Here is a 20,497-nt window from a genome sequence, read left to right on the forward strand (position 1 = left end):
TGGTAAACTCGATCCCCATGCCATTCCTTGCGCTCTTCTTGGTTATCCGTTATCTCAAAAGGGTTACCGTTGTTACGACCCTGCTTCACGCAAGTACTATGTCTCCATAGATGTATCTGAAGAAAACTGAAGAGAGGAGAGCTGAGAGTTCGGCAATGAGGGTCTGAGAAGAGAGTTTCGAACTTACCCTCTCTCAGCACCCTAACACTATTTTATTTAGATATATTTGAATAATTACAAGGAGGCCCTTAGTTGGGCAAGAATTTTCAAAGAACTTAATATTGACAGGATGGGCCTAGAATAAGGCCCATTATAGGAAAGAAACATAAAAAACAAGAAAGAATAAACAACCTATGGGCCATTCGGCCCATCTTCTCTACACTCCCCCTCAAGCTGAGCATAGATGTCAATCATGCCAAGCTTGCTGGTATCATGCTGAAGTTTTGCCTTGGGAATGCCTTTGGTGAGAAAATTTGCCAACTGTCCTTCGGATGTGATGAAAGGAAGACACACTTCACCCGAAAAGACCCTTTCCCTAATGAAGTGTCGATCAACTTCAATATGCTTGGTTCTATCATGTTGCACTGGGTTGTGAGCAATGTTGATGGCAGCCTGATATTCACAGTACAACATCATTGGCTTGTCATATTCAACTCCAAGTTCTTCCATCAAAGATTTGAGCTATAATAATTCAGAAACTCCATGTGCCATGGCCCTGTATTCTGCTTCAGCAGAAGACCGAGCAACAACCGATTGTTTCTTGCTTCTCCAAGAAACAACATTACCAGCTACCAAGCTGCATACCCAGAAGTAGATCTTCTGTCATCAATGTTCCCGGCCCAGTCAGCATCGGTGTAGGCTTCAAGTTTCATATGACCATGCTTGGCAAACAGAATACCCTTTCCTGGGGAGCCCTTCAAATAACATAGGATTCTCTCCGCAGCTGCCATATGAGTGTCTCGGGGAGCATGCATGAATTGGCTAATGCAACTGACTGCATATGCAATATCTGGCCGAGTCATGCATAGGTACAAAAGTTTCCCAATAAGTCTCTGAAAGATTCCTTTGTCTTCTAACAATGTCCCTTCTGAGGCTGAGAGTTTATGACTCATATCAATAGGAGTAGCAACTGGTTTAGCACCCATCTTTCCAGTTTCAGAGAGCAAGTCAAGAACATACTTCCTTTGGGAGATATCCTTGGATCGAGCCACTTCTATGCCAAGAAAGTATCTCAATTCCCCCAAATCTTTAATCTCAAACTCTGTATGGAGAAAATATTTTAGATCATGAATTCCTGAAACATCATTACCAGTCACTACAATATCATCTACATACACAATGAGGTATACTGCTAGAGGTCCACTCCTCTTCACTAAAAGGGTATGATCGGACTGTGTCTACACATAACCAAAGTTAACAAGTGTTGTTCTAAATCTCTCAAACCATGCTCTAGGGACTGTTTTAATCCATAAAGAGATTTCTTCAGCCTGCATACCTTCCCTTTCATATCAATTCCATACATCCCTAGAGGAAGAGACATGTAAACCTCTTCATGTAATTCACCATTCAGAAATGCATTCTTCACATCCAATTGGTAAAGGGGCCAGTCAAAGTGAGCAGCTAAAGATAGAAGAACCCTCACAGATGTCATCTTGGCAACAGGTGCAAAGGTCTCTAAATAATCAATCCCATATGTCTGTGTATAACCTTTTGCAACCAGCCTGGCCTTGTACTTTTCAATGGTGCCATCAGCTCGGTATTTGATAGTAAAGACCCACTTACAACCAACCGGATCCTTCCCTTCAGGCAAATCCACCACTTCCCATGCATCATTCTTGTGTAGGGCATCGATTTCAGATCTCATAGCATCCCTCCATTTTGGAATCTTAAGAGCTTCTGACACAAACCTGGGAATAGGGTGAGAAGCAACAGAAGAGAGACAAACAAAGTATGAAGGTGAAAGCAAACTGTAAGAAAGGTGCTTGGAAATGCAGTGTGTTGTGCACTTCCGTTTTCCTTTTCTAACAGCAATGGGAATATCAAGGTCAAGGAAGGATGAATCCAAAGGTGCTGAAACAGTACCTGTTGTCTCTTCTGTGACTGGAAGTGTATGAGGCTCATGTGTTGTAGGAGAAACAACCTGCACATTTCTGGATCTTTGCCTTTGATACACCTTGGGATTAAGGATAGGACGAGGAGGTAGAGTAGTGGGACAAGGAGAATGGAACGACTGATCCACCCTTGATGCATTTAAAGGAGAGGCAGACACATCAAGAGACTCAACAGGGACAGGAAGAGGAAGAGCAAACACCTGTGACAAATCCTCCCCCTGTGGACAATGTCCTTCTGGAGAGGAACCATAAAAGGGGGAAAGCTCATCAAAGGTGACATCCATTGAGACATACCGATTGCCGGACTTTGGATCAAAACAACAATAACCCTTTTGTGTGGGGGAATAACCAAGGAAGATACACTTTTGAGCTTTGGGTTCAAATTTATGCCTTTGGACACTTGGAACATGAAAATAACAGGTGCAGCCAAAGACACGAATAGGAACAGGAAAAGGTCCTTGTCTGGATGAAGAAGAGTGAAGGGAGACTTAAACCCCAAAACCCTGGATGGCATACGGTTTATAAGGTAGGTAGCAGTAAGAACAACATCACCCCAAAATTTGGTAGGAACATGTGAGGCAAATAAGATACTTCTTGCAACTTCAACAATATGCCTATTTTTCCTCTCAGCAACCCCATTCTGTTCTGGGGTCCTAGCACATGAGCTTTGGTGAATAACCCCCATGTTAGAAAGATAGCAGGATAGTTTTTTCTCAAAGTATTCTTTTGCATTGTCCGATTTGAAGATTTTAATCCTGGTATCAAATTGGGTTAGAACAAATTCATGGAATTGTTTTACAAGTCTTGGAACTTCATCACGGGATTTCATCAGGAATATCCAAGTGAACCGAGAAAAATCATCAATAAACAGGATAAAATATTTGTAGCCACCCATGGAGGGTAAGTGGTAAAGTCCCCACACATCAGAATGCACAATATTAAAAGGAACAAAAGATCTTTTATTGCTCAAAGGATAACTGTTTCTACAATGCTTTGACAATTCACAAGACTCACAATGAAGACTGGACAAACTAATTCCCTTAAACAGTTCAGGGAATAAATGACTCAAGGCAGAAAAAGACAGATGATCAAAACGACAATGACACAACATAATCCGACTAACAGACTCTGAAGAGGCAGATCCGAGAGCAACATTCCCAAGATGATCAGTGCATTGTCTCGGAGTATCAAGCAGGTATATTCCGTTCGCCTCATGGCCACTCCCAATCACCTTCTGAGACTCTAGATCCTGAAAAACACAGTAGGAAGGAAAAAAGGTTACACAACAGTTTAGTGACTTGGTTAAACTACTCACAGACAACAAATTTGTATTTAGTTTAGGTACATGGAGGGCAGAAGGTAGGAACAAGGAATCCGTAGCCTTGATGGTTCCCTTACCAGAGATAGGGGCAAGTGAACCATCAGCTAAAGTGATTTTATCACGTCTAGGAAGTAAGTCATATGAAACAAACAAGGTAGACAAATTGGTCATATGGTCAGAAGCACCTGAGTCAATAATCCAAGGGATCTTGAGATTACCTGAAGTGGTAGCATGATTGGCAGAAGCCCTTATACCTGAATGAACAAATGCTGAAGCAGTAGAATTTCCTGAAGGGTTGGAAGGAGAGGTCACATCACTAGCTAACTGATCATCTTCCCAAACTTTTCATATTCTGCTCTCATGGCTGCCAACTGTGCAGAAGCAGACATCTCTTCACTATCTGGCCCGGCAGCTACATTTGCACTTCCTGATCTTTTACTATCAAGTTTTTTTTGAAACTGAATGGGAACAAGATTAGGATGTAATTTCCAGCACTTGTCTTTGGTGTGCTTCGGCTTCTTGCAGTACTCACATATAACTTCTTTCTTTCCTATGTCACCAGAAGTTCCAGCATTCCCTTTAGGTTTAATCCCCATATTGGCAAAGTGATCATTAATATCAGCCCCTTGAACCTGGACAGCCCTTCTGCTCTCTTCACTACTCACCAATGCATAAGCTTGTGACAAAGAGACACACTCCTTGGAAAGAATATTTTGTTTTGTGATATCATATTCTGGGTTTAGTCTAGTTAAGAACTCAAATACTCTGTTCCTTTCAACCAATTTTCTGTAGGTCTCTGCATCATTGGTGGTGTCCCAAGTTACAGCTTCTATTAGGTCAATCTCTTGCCATAGGGACTTCAGGGTTGAGAAATATACAGCAAGAGGTTTCTCCCCTTGCCTTAAATTCTTTACATCACTTCTCAATTTATATGCCCGGGCCACATTGAGTTTTTGGGAATAGGTTTCTGCAACACTGTCCCAAATTTCTTTTGCTGAATTCATCCATAGGTAGTGTTGACTGATTTGTGGCTGCATTGAGTTCACAAGCCACCCAATGACAGTGTAATTTTCTTGCATCCACTTCTCGTAGGATGGATCATCTTCTGGGGGAGCCTTCTTACTCCCGGAAATGAACCCCCACTTTCCTCTACTACATGCATGAATCTTTACTGATTGTGGCCATGCCAGATAATTAGTTCCATCTAGTTTAACTCTGGTCACAGTCAATAAGGAATCACTTGGAGTCCCTTGAACCAGTCCATATTCAGCACCACTTTTGTTTTCAAACTCTGAGGAGTACATCATGTAAACACTCCAAATATGATTTCAGATGACTTCTACAAGTATACTGAATAAGGACAAGCAATAACAGAGTTCAGCTGACCACAAGAAGGCAGCACACTGAGTTCAGCCGACCACAAGAAGGCAACACACTGAGTTCAGCCTTCAAGAAGTAAACAGGAACTTCTAGGCACTCAGCCGAAGTACCTTTTCAAATCTGGACTTCAAGGTAAATACCACTTGGTATTGCTGAAATAGCCCCTTTTACAAACACAGTGTGAGCAATAGAGACAACCCCACTGTCAAAAAGAAAAAACAGGCCTCAAGAACAGTTCGTACAGCCCCCCAAAAACAGCCAAGTATAAGTAACAATCCACAGCCTTGTTCCAAGGATGTTTCGACAGTTTTAACAGTCCAAGAAGGAGTGAAAAACAACCCAGAAATTTCTGGGTTAAACCAGATTCAATGGCAGCCGAAGGTAGTATAGAACAACCAGAGTTTTCGGACACTTCAACAGTCCAAACACATCCAAAAGCAATACAGAACAACCAGATGAAAACTGAACCCAGAAATCTGAGCACAACTTACAGTTTCGAGCTTCAAACTAGAACCGAGCTGTTCCCCTTCCCCTTTTTTTCTTTTCTCTGATTCTTCCTGGCCACCGAACCACTTCTCCAAGAGATTCGAGTCTTGGGCACTTCCAATGACCTCCAAGAATCAGGCAACACGAGTTAAGCTTCCAGTCTTGGGATATTGAAGTTCAGGTATGCTCTGATACCATGAAGAAAATTGAAGAGAGGAGAGCTGAGAGTTCAATAATGAGGGTCTGAGAACAGAGTTTCAAACTTACCCTCTCTCAGCACCCTAACACTATTTTATTTAGATATATTTGAATAATTACAAGGAGGCCCTTAGTTGGGCATGAATTTACAAAGAACTTAATATTGACAGGATGGGCCCAGAATAAGGCCCATTACAGGAAAGAAACATAAAAAACAAGAAAGAATAAACAACCTATGGGCCATTCGGCCCATCTTCTCTACAGTATCCTTCTTTGAGAGTCAACCTTTTTTCTCGGTTTCTCCTTAGGAGGAGAGTAGGGTTGAGAAGAAACACACTTAGGTTCAACTACCTCCTCATCATGATCCTTCTCCATTTCGTGTCTTTCTTCGCCGCCATAAGAACCAACAAAGTTCAAGAGTCGTGGAACCTGAAACTATGCAACCAATATCATCGGACTCTCCAGAGGTAGATCCTCCTCATCAAACAGGTACACTTGTTCCCATTGATATTCCTGAACTTCTTAATATTGATCCCCCTGTTGTTAATGATCTTGATGTTCCTATTGCTAAGAGAAAGGGTGTTAGATCTTGTACTACCAATCATCCTATCTCTCACTTTGTGTCCTATGATCATATTTCACCTTCATATCGTGCATTACTTTCCTTTATTGACAGTGTCTCTGTTCCTAAGAATGTGGCGGAAGCTTTATCCAAACCTGAATGGACAGATGCAATGAAGGAAGAAATTAATGCCTTACACAAAAATGGCACCTGGGAGTTGGTGGATCTTCTTGAAGGGAAAGAACCAGTGGGTTGCAAGTGGGTATTCACAATAAAGCATAGGGCTGATGGTTTGGTAGAAAGGTACAAAGCTAGATTGGTGGCCAAAGGGTTTACGCAAGTGTATGGAGTAGACTATGCAAAGACCTTTGCTCCAGTAGCCAAGATGAATTCGATCAGAATCCTCCTTTCACTAGTAGCTAATCTCGACTGGGAACTTCACCAGTTGGATATTAAAAATGCATTCTTGAATGGTGACTTAGAGGAGGAGGTTTACATGACTCAACCTCCAGGTTTCTGTGCCAAAGGGAGTGAACAGAAGGTGTATAGGTTAAAAAAATCATCATATGGGTTGAAGCAATCACCTCGAGCCTGGTTTAGTAGGTTTCATTTAGTTGTACAACAGGTGGGATTCAAACAATGCCAGCCAGATCATACTCTGTTTGTGAAGAAAGGTGAAGGGAAAATTGCAGGTTTAATTGTGTATGTTGATGACATAGTAGTCATCGGAGATTAGAAGACTGAAATACAGAAGCTAAAGAAAATCCTAGCCACTCAATTTAAGGTGAAAGATCTAGGCCCCTTACGTTATTTCCTTGGGATTTAAGTTGTCCGCTCTAAAAAGGGCATCTTTATTTCCCAAAGGAAATATGTACTAGATCTATTAGAGGATACTGAAAAGTTAGGAGTGAAACCAATTGATTCACCCATTGAACCCAACCATCGACTAGGAGACAGTCAGGGGGAGTGTTTGAAAGATGTGAAGAAGTTCCAGAGATTTGTAGGGAGACTCTTATATTTGTCTATGACTAGACCTGACATTGCCTATTTAGTGGGTGTCCTTAGTCAGTTCATGCCTAACCCCAAGACAACTCACTTTGAAGCTGTAGAAAGAATCCTTAGATACCTCAAGAAGTTCCCAGGAGCTAGTTTGCTATTCCAAAAACATGGGCATTTGAAAGTGAAGGTGTATATAGATGCTGATTGGGTAAGGGCAACCGATGATAAAATCTAACAGTGGGTATTGTACCTTTGTGGGGGGAGACCTAGTCACCTGGGGAAGTAAGAAGCGAAGTGTGGTGGCTAGATGCAATGCCGAAGCAGAATACAGAGCTACGTCTCATGGAGTTGCTGAAATCGTGTGGATAAAAAACTTGTTAGGAAAGTTGGGTTTTGCAGCTAACAAACCTATGCTACTCTACTGTGACAACAAAGCTGCTATCAATATTGTTGCTAACCCAGTCCTCCATGATAGAATAAAACATATTGAAGTGGACAAGCATTTTATTAGAGAAAAACTTGTGAGTGGAGAAGTGTGCACTCCATATGTCAGTTCAGAGGAACAACTTGCAGACATCTTCACCAAGGGCCTTCATCATGTGCGGCATAATAATTTGTGTGACAAGTTGGGCATGATTGACATCCATGTCCCAACTTGAAGGGGAGTGTTGGAATGTTCAATTTATCTCATATGTTTGTATTCTGCTAAGTTAGGGTCTGTTTGGACTAGTTAAAGTAGCTTTTTTCTTTGTTTTATGTACTGTAACTTAAGTAGAGGCATAAGGGTCCTTTCCCTTTTAATTATGGTCACCCTATATATATTAATATAAGTTGGCACCGCCAACCAGTTAAGTTGATTCCAAAACACTCTCTTCTCTTCTCCCTTCTCTTCTTCTCCCTTTCTTCTCCTCTATTCTGCTGTTAACATAGACACTGCATTTTAATTTTTGAGAATCTGAAAAAATGGAAAAAGCAACATTCAAGAGCATATTCTGCAAAAAGAGCCTGTATTATCAGTGATTTATACTATATACAGAAAATGCATCCTATATACTAAAAATGAATAGATGCTAGACATCATCATACACCTTCAAAAGAGCCAGGGGTGTCAATTGGACTAGATTTGACACAGTCCAATGTGAGTCTATTATAAATGGACCAGGTCCAATCCAATCCAATGAATGTTTTGGACCAATTTGGACCGGTCCAATTCAATGTATGGACTGTCCAATCTGTTCAAATTCATTTTGATTTAGATGGGTTTTAACCCAAACCCGGTCCATTACACAAATATTCTTATCTTATATCAATGGACCAGATATTGGCTTAATCCAACCCAATCCAATATAAATTTGTTATGGACGGACCAGGTCCAATCCAATCTAATAAATATTTTGGATTGGCGATTGGTCCAATCCAATATGTCTTGTTGGTCGGTCCAATCTGTCCAGATTGATTTTGGATTGAGTAGGAATCTGCTGAATTAAAAAATATGAAAGAAAGTAGTTTCTTGAAGAGAGAAGGAAGAGAGAAGGAGAAGAGAATAAGAGAAGTTGAAAAGAAAAGAGAGCAATGATCTGGCCGCCCCTTTCACTTATTATTTATACTAAAATAATAGAACAGTACAAAGACAACTATGCCCTTATAAGGCGGCAAAACATAAAACAACATATATAACACTCAGAAACATAACAAAATTTGGACTCACATAACTACTGTGGTCCCCACCTCCTATCTAACAACTAACAGAAAACATCTACTCAAAAAAGCAACATAAAACTAATTAATCTTCAACACTCCCCCTCAAGTTGGGAGTAAATGTCACACATTCCCAACTTGCGTAGATCATGTTCAAGCTTGTTCCTTGCCACCCCTTTAGTGAGAACATCAGCCAGCTGCAACTCTGAAGAGACATAAGGCAAACAAACTTCTCCGGTTGTTACCCTTTCTCTTATAAAGTGTCTATCAACTTCACTGTGCTTTGTCCTATCATGCTGAATTGGATTGTGGGCAATATTGACTGCAGCCTGATTGTCACAGTATAACATCATAAGTTCCTCTGCTTTCACCCCAATCTCACTCAAAAGAGATCTAACCCAAAGAAGTTCTGAGACACCATGAGCCATGGATCTATACTCAGCCTCTGCACTTGACCTTGCCATAACCGCTTGCTTCTTGCTCTTCCAGGAGATCAAGTTTCAACCTACAAAGGTACACACTCCTGATGTAGACCTCCTATCATCTAAGCATCCTGCCCAGTCTGCATCTATATAGGATTCTAGCTTCAAATTCTCATGATTTGAGAAAAGAATGCCTCTGTCAGGGTGCTTTTTTAGATATGCAAGTATTCTCTCAATAGCTTCCCAGTGTTGAACCCGAGGTGCATGCATGTACTGACTCAACACTAACAGCATAAGAAATACATGATCGTGTCATACACAAATACAGCAGTCGGCCCACCATTCTTTGATATCTCCTCACATCCTTTACCAATTCACCATCCACACCATTAATTCTGTGATTTGGATCAATAGGAGTGTTTGTTGGTTTGGTCCCCAGCTTCCCAATCCCTTGCAGTAGGTCAAGTACATACTTTCTCTGTGAAATGAAGATCCCATGCTTGGATCTTGCAACTTCAATCCCTAAGAAGTATTTGAGCTCACCAAGATCTTTGATCACAAATTCTTGTTGCAATGATTTTTTGAGATCATCAATCTCCTCCAGATCATTTCCTGTCACCACTATATCAACCACATACACAATCAGAATTGATGCCAAAGCATCTCACCTCTTCACAAAGAGGGTGTGATCAGACTGTGTCTGTGTGTATCCAAAACGGATGAGTGCCCCTTTGAACCTGTCAAACAAAGCCCTAGGTGACTGTTTCAGTCCATACAGTGATTTTCTGAGTCCGCACACCTTTCCTTTACAAACATTTTCATAAAATCCTGTTGAAATGTCCATATATACCTCCTCCTGTAAGTCACCATTGAGGAAAGCATTTTTGACATCAAGCTGGAACAAGGGCCATGAATAGGTGGCTGCTAGAGATAAAAGGATACAAACTGAACTCATCTTAGCTACTGGTGCAAAGGTTTCCAGATAATCAACACCATAGGTCTGAGTATACCCTTTTGCTACCAACCTTGCCTTGTACCTCTCTATCTTACCATCGGCCTTATACTTCATCGTGAATACCCATCGACATCCGACTGTCTCCTTGTCTGTGGGGAGATCAACTATTTCCCAAGTTTGGTTTTTGACCAAAGCATCCATCTCATCTTGCATGGTTGTTTTCCACTCAGGTTTGGAGAGAGCCTCAGTAACATTCCTGGGTATAGACACAGAATCCAGGGAAGAAAGAAAAGCACGGTAGGAGGATGACAAGGCACTGTAGGAAAGATGGTGTGAAATAAAGTGGGCTGTACACTTTCTCTTCCCCTTACGAAATGCAATGGGAAGATCAAGGTCAGTGGGATCAGCTGCAACAATGGTGTTAGGGACAAAAACATTATCATCAGAAAACATAACAGGCTCAGGCTCAAGAGGAATACCTGGAACTATATCTACCGAATCTGGAGTTTCAGAAGGACTGACAGAGAGTGGTGTGGGTCGAGGATATGTGGAGTCAACCATCAACTGCCGGCGTTGATATTGCTGTGAGGCTGCCCGTAGTGGCTCAGGTAATGAAACTGGAGGTGCAGGTGCTGGTTGAACTGATGGTGCTGGTTGAACTGATGGTGCAGGTGGTGGCTGAACTGATGTAGATGTTGGTTGAACTGATGGAGGCACCACAGAAACAGGCAGAGGAATAAATTGTGAGTTCTCCTCCCCAAAACTCTCCCCCTGAGGAGAACCACTTGAGAAGAAGAATGTGGATTCAAAAAAGGTAACATCCATAGTGACAAATCTGCTCATCGAAACTGGGTCATAACAGCAATACCCCTTTTGGTTCTGAGCATACCCAAGAAAAACACATTTCTTGGCCTTAGGATCCAATTTCTTGCGATAAGGGCCAAGAATGTGAACAAAAGAAACACAACCAAAAACCCTCAGAGGTACATGAAATATCTCTCCATCTGGAAAAAAAAGGCTAAATGGCACCTTAAACCCCAAAGTCCGTGAAGGAACACGGTTAATCACATGTACAGCTGTAAGAACTGCATCTCCCCAAAAATGCATAGGAACAGAAGCACACACCATAAAACTCCTTGCCACCTCCACAATGTGTATGTTTTTCCTCTCAGCAACTCCATTCTGTTGCGGTGTATATGCACAACTGCTCTAATGAACTACACCATGTTCTAAGAGATACGTGGTTAGGTCCTTCTCAAAGTACTCTCTGGCATTACCTGATCTAAAAGCCTTAGTTTTCACTCCAAATTGTGTGAGAACCATCTGGTGGAATTGTCGTACTAAGTTAGGAACCTCATCACGTGATCTCATCAAATATATCCAAGAATATCATGTATAATCATCCACAAACAAGAGAAAATAACGAAATCCTCACATGGAAGGGATTTGATATGGCCCCCATACTTCAATGTAAACGATATTAAAAGCAAAAGTACTTCTTTTGTTACTTAGTTTAAAAGACTGTCTACAATGCTTTCCTAACTGACAGTTCTCACACTCCAAAGTAGATAATTGAAAAGACTCGAACAACTTTGCGAAAAGACATTTCAAAGAACTAAAAGAAAGATGTCCCAAGCGATTGTGCCAAAGCATAATCTGGTTCACTGACTCTGACCCACTACTACTGTTGCTGCTAACATGATGGCCCCGATGTCTCGAAATCTCATCCAGAAGGTAGACTCCATTCACCTCACAACCACTCCCAATCTTCTTTGATTCCAGATCCTGCAAAACACAATTACCAAGAAGAAAGGTCACATAACAATTCAAATTTTTTTGTCAAAGAACTAACAGACAGTAGGTTGGTATGAAGTCTAGGGATATGTAAAACAAAAGACAGAGTTATATCATTGGTCACTCTAACTGTCCCCTTCCTAGCAATGGGCATATGTGAACCATCTGTTGTAGAGACTCTATCTCTACCAGAGCACAACTGATAGGAACTGAAAATGGTAGGGGCATTAGTCATATGCTCAAATGCTCCTGAGTCTATAATCCAGGGAGGTCCCTCCTTACCTGAAGTGGATGCAAGATTTGCAGTTGCATATGAACTACCTGTATGTGCAAAGGAAGTGGTGCAGTTCGCTCCTGCATTTTGCTGTCTATCTGGAAGGCTAGACTGGGTGAATCTTTCTTACTCATAAGTTGTCCAAACCTCTCCAATTTTGTTCTCACTGTTGCTACTGCAATGGATTCCCAATCAGTTTGGGAGAGAGGGGCTGAAGAGTCTCTTGTAGTGGCTACATTTGCATTTCCCTTCTTGTTTCTTATCTGAGCAGGCATAAGATTTGGATGAAGCTTCCAACAAGTGTCCCTGGTATGCTTAGGCTTCTTGCAATAATCACACACCAAGTCCTTATCTTCCCTTCTAGTCTCACTACTCCCCCTGTCTCCATTCGGCTTAGGTTTTGTTGTACCAACCATAGCCGACTGGTTAATCCCAAGCTGTTTCAGCATTACATTCCTCCTACTCACCTCTCCAGAGACAAAAGCATAGGCCTGAGAGAGTCACACCCTCCCTAGAAAGAATATGCTGCCTAGCAATGTCAAATTCAGAGTTCAGCCCTACCAAGAACTCAAAAACCCTATTCCTCTCTACCAGTTTGTGATAAGTTGCTACATCATTTACACTTTCCCATACCACAATTTCTAAGTGATCTATTTCCTGCCATAGGGTTTTCAGCATGGAGAAATACATAACAAGAGGTTTTTCTCCCTATTTCATACTTATCACCTGATTTCTTAACTGATAGGCCCTGGCTTCATTTTGCTTCTGAGAGTAGGTTTCAGTCACTCCATCCCAAATCTCCTTGCCAGTATTAGCCCGTAGAAAATTTTTTGCAATATGAGGTAAAATAGAATTACACAGCCAGGGCATTACCATGTAATTCTCTTGCACCCATCGGGAAGAGTCTGTATCAGGTTTCTTCTCCTCCCCAGTGAGATACCCTAATTTTCCACGGGCACCAATAGCCATCTTAGCTAATTGTGCCCACTCCAAATAATTTGTACCATCAAATTTTACTATAGTAATGATCCCAGACCCAAAAATATCACTACTACCTCCAACACCCAGTCCCACAGTACCGGTAGATTTCATCTTCGTATTCCAACTCTCCATTTTACTTCAAACAGTTCAATAGTAAGAAAAAAAAAATAGATTGGAGACCTTCAAAAATTAATTTAGTACCACACACATAGAAACCAACCCTTCCGGAAGAAGAAAACCCTAGCTGGAGGGAAATCTCTCTCCTCCCCATGCTTCCCAACAAAGAGAAAAGTGAATCGATCACTCCGGGAGGCCTAGAAAATTTCAGAAACCAAACCGCCCTCTGCAAAAAAACAAAAGAAAACTAACAATACTTGGGCGCCCAAGATCAGATCAAAAACAAAGAGCCCAACTTTTCTGGGACTCTTCCCCGTACTCCAGTTCTTCCTAATTTTGATGTCGAATAGTAGATCACCTTCCTAATGTCTAGATCCCACAAAAAATTCCAAGAACTGGGCAATCTATAACAGATCGATCAGCCCTTTACTACTTCATGCAGTCGGTTGATCTAAGGCTGCATGAGAATACTTCAAGAAACCCTAGCCGATGCTCTGATACCAAGTAGGAATCTGCTAAATTAAAAAATATGAAAGAAAGTAGTTTCTTGAAGAGAGAAGGAAAAGAGAAGGAGAAGAGAAGAAGAGAAGTTGAAAAGAAAAGAGAGCAATGATCTGTCTTTATACTTATTATTTATACTAAAATAATAGAACAATATTGTTAGTGTAGGGGTATTTCTGTCTTTATACTTACATTGAGGTTGCTGATCTGTAATATTATATTAGAACTAGTGTTCCTCACTTAAATAAGGGCACATGTGTCTTTTCCATTATATTAATAATATAAAAACATGTCTGGCCGAATGGGAGAGTAACTTTTCCCTAATTCGAACCAAACTTTTCTCCTCTCCTTTTCTCCTCCTTTCTCTCTCTCTCTCTCTCTTTCTTCCTTCTTTCTTCCTCTTTCTTCTTGGCTGTTATCAGACTAACAGAACTCAAAGGCAAGTCGAATTATAACATGGTATCAGAGCACAACTAAGCAACACAGATCTGCCCAGATTTCTGTTCTCTGCGCACTCAATCTAGGGTTTTCCCTTGATTTCTCTGCCATCGATTGGAGATAAGGGAAAGGGCTGAAAAGGAGTGGTCGCCCTCTTCCCTTGGAGGTTTCTATGCCTCCAGTTGTGTCTTGTGTGGTCGGTTGCTGTGGTTTCTAAGAAGCCCTCCCCTAATCGATGAAGAGAAGAGGGCTGATTCGTGTGGTGCAGTGGGTGTCTTGTGTGGACTGATTTTCTTCTCGTGTGGTTTGTCTTTCAAGTGATGAGGTAAGAGATTTCTATGCATATTTTCTGTTATGAATCAAACAGGAAGTATGTTTCAGATCGTATGATGGGATTTCAGACTGTAGTGTGCTAGGGTTTATGCTGTTTTATTGTGTGATTCGAAGGAGGAGTGGTGCTCATATAGTGGTGAGATTTCAGGTAGTCGTAGGGTAGGGTTTGTAGTGTAAAGAGTGCAACCTTCAGCAATAACAACTGCTGAAACCAGTGTGATCAAGCAGTGGGCAGTGGGCCGAATTCAGTGATAACATAATTCAAAATGGGAGATAACAGTGATAGCAAATCTAATGTGATGATACCCACTGACTACCTGAATGTTCAAATGACCTCCATTAAACTGAATGGAGAGAATTATGTACCTTGGGCTAAATCTGTAGAAGTTTTTCTGAAGACAAAGAAGAAGGTGAAACACAAAGGGAGGAGAAACCCTCCACTGATTCTCATGAGTATGAAGACTGGGAACAAGAGGATGCACGGATTATCATGTGGTTATGGAATAGTATGGAACCCAATATTAGTGTAAATTTCATGTTTCTTGACACTGTCAAAGATGTGTGGGACCATGCTAAGAAGTTGTATTCTGGTCAAGACAATACAACCAGAGTATATCAGCTGTATCAGCAATACTTTAATCTGCAATAGGGCAATCAGTCTCGAGGAGTACTATGCTAATATGAGAAACATCCGTAATGAGTTGAATGTTTATCACCCCTTCACTTCTGATGTCAAAATTCAGCAACAACAGAGAGAAGTTGACGTGACTCGATTTTTGGTGGGGCTGAAATCTGAGTATGAACCAGTACGGGCTTAGATACTAGGAGGGTCAGCTCTCCCTTCTCAGATAGATCAGCCTTTGCAGTGTCAAGGGGCCGTGGTGTTAGAGGTGGAGCTCGAGGAGCTCAGCCTGGCTGTGGTGGTAGCAGTGGTCCGGTATATGGCTGGAGTGGTGGTGGTGGACCTACATATAACCGTGGTGGTGGTCGTACTGGAGGTAGAGATTCAAGGGGAGCTCGTGGTAGAGGACGTGGCTCGAGTCCGAGGAGGTGTACTCATTGTGGTATGGATGGACATACCATTAATTATTGCTATGACTTGCATGGTCCACCCTCAACCTGGGCCAATCATGCCATGACTAGTGACACCAGTTCCAGTTTCAGATAAGAGAATTGCTCAGCTGATCAAATGCCTCCTACATCCACAGATGGTCCCGGGAAGGAGATGGTGAGTGTTCCCCGTGATGAGTATGAGAGGTTTGTTCAATCCACATCTCAGCAGAACACGACTATTTTCGCACACTCAGGTATGGCTTGTTTGGCATCCACACCCAATCCCTGGATTATTGACTCTGGAGCCTCCGATCACATGACTGGAGTTCCAGGTGTGTTTTCTTCCCTCTCTCATTGCTCAACATCACAATCTGTTACCCTTGCTAATGGTTCCACATCCTCCATTTGTGGTGTTGGTAATGTTGACCTAGACCCTGTATCCCTATCCTCAGTTTTGTATGTCCCTAAATTTTCGTTTAACCTTATGTCTGTTAGTAAGCTGACCAAGTCACTTAATTGTTCCATTACTTTTTACCCTTCTATGTGTGTTTTTCAGGATCTCAAGACGGGGATGAAGATTGGTGGAGGGCATGAAGCTGGTGGATTGTATTATCTTCATATCTTGACGGTGGTGGAAGAACATCAACAGCTCTCCAGTCATCTCTCTCTCCTCTCTAGTGGCACTGTCGATTTGGTCATCCTTTGCTGAAAGTTTTGAAATCTTTGGTTCCTTCGTTGAGTCAACTTTCTGTTTTAAATTGCGAGTCGTGTCAGTTTGGGAAACACCATCGTGTTCCCTTTAGTTCTAGGGTTGATAACCGTGTGTCGAGTCATTTTTCTTTGATTCACTCGGATGTTTGGGGTCCTTATAAAGTAATGTCATACAATGGATATAGATATTTTGTCATTTTTGTTGATGATTTTTCAAGGATGACGTGGCTCTATTTAATGAAAGAAAGAAGTGAATTGTTTACCATCTTCCAGAAATTTTATGCTAAGATTCGCAATCAATTTGGTGTTCACATTAAAATTTTTCGTTCTGATAATGGCCATGAATAAATACCTTCATCATTTCAAGAATACTTGGACCAACATGGCATTATACATTAGACCTCATGTAACTACACCCCACAACAAAATGGGGTGGCTGAGAGAAAGAATCGTCATCTCTTGGAAACAGCATGATCCCTCATGCATCACATGAATGTTCCCAAACCCTTTTGGAGTGATGCGGTGCTTACTTCTTGCTTCTTGATTAATCGGATGCCCACGTCTATCCTTGATGGTCATTCCCCATTTACTACCTTGTCTCTGCTTCCTCTTTCTCCTCGGGAATTTGGGTGTGTCTGCTTCGTCCATAATCTGGGCCCCGGGAACGACAAGTTAGATGCACGATCCCTTAAGTGCATCTTCCTTGGCTATTCTCGGACCCAAAAAGGATATAAGTGTTACCATCCTAGTTCTCGACGTTCCTTTGTGTGTGCTGATGTTACCTTCTTTGAGTCTACTCCGTTTTTCTTGGGGTCCGGTGATGCTTCTTCCTCCTCATCACCTTCCCCTCTTCCACTTCTAGTTTCCGATTCTGTTCCCCTTGTTCCAGCCGTGACCAAGTTCTTGCCTCCAGTGCCACCACCTGTTGAACGCCCACCTATCCGTCAAGTGTATACACATCCCCGCGTGTACCGGCTACTACTCCTCCGGCTCCATCACCGTCGACAGATCCGGCAGTTGTCTCCACACCAGCCCCGAACACAGTATTTGATCTTGATCTTCCCATTGCCTTGCGGAAAGGTAAACGCACTTGCGCCCTTCATCCTATTTCTAATCATGTTTCACTCACTCACCTTTCTGCCTCCCATCGCCAGTTTATCTCTTTGTTATCCTCAGTTGTTGTCCCTAAGGATGTCCAGGAAGCCCTTGCCTCTCCAGGGTGGTGCCGTGCAATGGAAGAAGAGCTCTCAGCTCTACTTCATAATCATACTTGGGACCTCACCATTCTTCCTCCTGGGAAGCAGGTTGTCGGTTGTAAGTGGGTTTATACTGTTAAGTATTTGCTTGATGGTAGTGTTGAGCGCCTGAAAGCTCGATTGGTTGCAAAAGGGTACTCCCAAACCTATGGTATTGATTACACAGAGACCTTCTCCCCAGTTGCTAAGATAGGGTTGGTTCATCTTGTGATCTCTCTTGCATCTATGTATGATTGGCCCCTATATCAGCTTGATATCAAGAATGCCTTTTTGCATGGTGATTTGCTCGAGGAGGTCTACATGGAGCAACCACCAGGGTTTGTTGCTCAGGTGGAGGATGGTAAGGTATGCAGACTAAAGAAGGCTATATATGGGCTTAAACAGTCTCCTCGAGTATGGTTTGGTAGGTTCAGTGAGGTGGTAAAGAAGTTTGGTATGAAACAGTGCCAAGTTGATTATTCTGTCTTCAGTCATGACTCTCTGGTAGGAAAAATACTATTAGTGGTGTATGTAGATGATATTGTTATTACCGGGAATGATAAAATGGGCATTGACAGGTTGAAGACTTTTCTACAGGAACATTTTCATACAAAGGACCTTGGTAAATTGAAATATTTCTTGGAGATAGAAGTAGCAAGATCTAAGTATGGTATTAATTTGTGTCAGAGGAAATATGTGCTTGATTTGCTGGAAGAAACAGGTTTGTTAGGTGCTAAACCAACTAAAACACCTATGGAAACAAATACTTGTCTGGGCAGTGATATGGGTGAAGTGTTTGAAGACCCTGTCAGATACTAACGACTTGTAGGTAAACTGGACTACCTAACCATTACTCGGCCAGATATTTCATTTGCGGTTAGTGTGGTAAGTCAGTTCATGCAGAAACCTCTGGTTCCTCATTGGAATGCGGTTCTAAGAATTGTGAGGTATTTAAAAGGGGCCCCTGGTCGTGGTTTTGATATACAAAAGTGGTGGAAAACTTGAAATAGAAGGGTATACTGAGACTGGGCTGGCTCTATGTCTGATAGGCGGTTATTGCACTTTTCCAGGGGGTAATCTGGTGACATGGAAAAGTAAGAAGCAGACAGTCGTGGCAAGAAGCAGTGCAGACGTAGAATATAGAGCTATGGCACATACTGCTTGATATACAAAAGTGGTGGAACACTTGAAATAGAAGGGTATACTGATGCTGATTGGCTGGCTCTATGTCTGATAGGCGGTCTACCACAGGTTATTGCACTTTTCTGGGGGGTAATCTGGTGACATGGAAAAGTAAGAAGCAGACAGTCATGGCAAGAAGCAGTGTAGACGCAGAATATAAAGCTATGGCACATACTGCTTGTGAATTAGTGTGGCTAAGGAACCTTCTACAGGAGGTAGGATACAACATTAATACTCCAATGAAGCTCTATTGTGACAATCAGGCTGCAGTTCATATTTCTTCTAATCCGGTGTTTCATGAATGAACCAAGCACATAGAGGTTGACTGTCACTTTGTTAGAGAGAAGGTGCTGAATGGAGTGATAGACACTACATACATTAATACAGGAAACCAGTGGGCAGACTTATTTACAAAAGGGTTGAGTCATGGAAGAGTGGACTACATATGTAACAAGCTGGGATTATATGATATATACTCATCAGCTTGAGGGGGAGTGTTAGTGTAGGGGTATTTCTGTCTTTATACTTATGTTGAGGTTGTTGATCTGTAATATTATATTAGAACTAGTGTCCCTCACTTAAATAAGGCACATGTGTCTTTTCCATTATATTAATAATATAAAAACATGTCTGAACGAATGGGAGAGTAACTTTTCCTCAAATTCGAACTAGACTTTTCTTCTCTCCTTTACTCCTCCTTTCTCTCTCTCTCTCTTTCTTCTTTCTTTCTTCCTCTTTCTTCTTGGCTGTTATCAAACTAACAGAACTCAAAAGTAGGCCGAATTATAACAAGTACAAAGACAACTATGCCCTTATAGGGCGGCAAAACATAAAACAACATATATAACACTCAGAAACATAATAAAATTTGGACTCACATAACTACTGTGGTCCCCACCTCCTATCTAACAACTAACATAAAACATCTACTTAGAAAAACAGCATAAAACTAATTAATCTTCAACAGACTGGATGGGGTCCAATCCAAATCCGGTCCATTGACACCCTTAAACAGAACATACTTTCATATAAAAATGTCAAAAACATTACAGATGCACTTTTATACCTGTTCCACTGGGATATCCAAGGACTGGAGAGCAAAGTAAACTTCTTGAAACAAAGGGGATGCAGAATCAAATGCCGATGTGGAGCAATAGGGTGTTGAGTCAAATGGTACCCATTCCTCCCTCCCACCTCTAGAGAAATTAATTGTATTTTTGTCATAGTGAAAATGGAAAAAATAATACAAACCTATACAACACAGGGACAAAGCATGACAAACCTTAAAACATTCCTTAGGAGATAAAATTCATTTTCAAAACCAGCATTCATTTCCTGCACATAATGTATTAATGAATTAAAGAATGTGCATGACTTCATATGTTGGACTGGGGATATTAGAGTTAATACCAAATTAAATTCATCTTTCAAGATTTTTGTAATCCTTCGCAGTGCCTCTCTTGGACAATATTCCCATGCTTGGCCAGGTTTAACATGCATGTCTGCCAAAACCATTTCCTCTTTTTGTGCCCTATCAAGGAAAAGAAATATAATACTATAAGTCATAGCATACCAACTTAAATATCTATTGACTTGGCTTAGGAATTAGGATTTATCCAAATTGACAATGATGGAAACCATCAAGATACAAAAGAGTAGAAGAATTGTATAGTAGAAGAATTGTATACCAGACACTGGTATATACACCATTTTTTTATAATAAATAAAAAAAGAAAATTCATTACT

The 20,497-nt window shown here is 41.4% G+C and overlaps 1 protein-coding gene across 6 annotated transcripts in view; it reads right to left on the reverse strand.

The window, feature by feature from the left end:
* Positions 1-20,497, reverse strand: part of NODGS (nodulin/glutamine synthase-like protein) — a 99,546-nt gene that overhangs the window by 34,034 nt on the left and 45,015 nt on the right. For 5 of the 6 annotated variants that reach the window (XR_016077239.1, XR_016077241.1, XR_016077240.1 and 2 more), the window contains exons 11-13: positions 20,162-20,282; positions 20,034-20,086; positions 19,818-19,947 (exon numbers count right to left, since the gene is read on the reverse strand). Coding sequence is in view for 3 of the 6 variants with exons in the window: in XM_088889419.1 (XP_088745545.1) it covers positions 19,818-19,947; positions 20,034-20,086; positions 20,162-20,282 (304 nt within the window). In the remaining 3 variants the exon portion in view is untranslated. The remainder of the gene's footprint in view (positions 1-19,817; positions 19,948-20,033; positions 20,087-20,161; positions 20,283-20,497) is intronic. The other variant, XM_088889420.1, reaches the window with a different exon arrangement.

Source organism: Nelumbo nucifera, chromosome 6 (assembly GCF_055504915.1).
Source record: "Nelumbo nucifera cultivar China Antique chromosome 6, China Antique-T2T, whole genome shotgun sequence".
In the NCBI taxonomy this organism is placed as follows: Eukaryota; Viridiplantae; Streptophyta; class Magnoliopsida; order Proteales; family Nelumbonaceae; genus Nelumbo; species Nelumbo nucifera.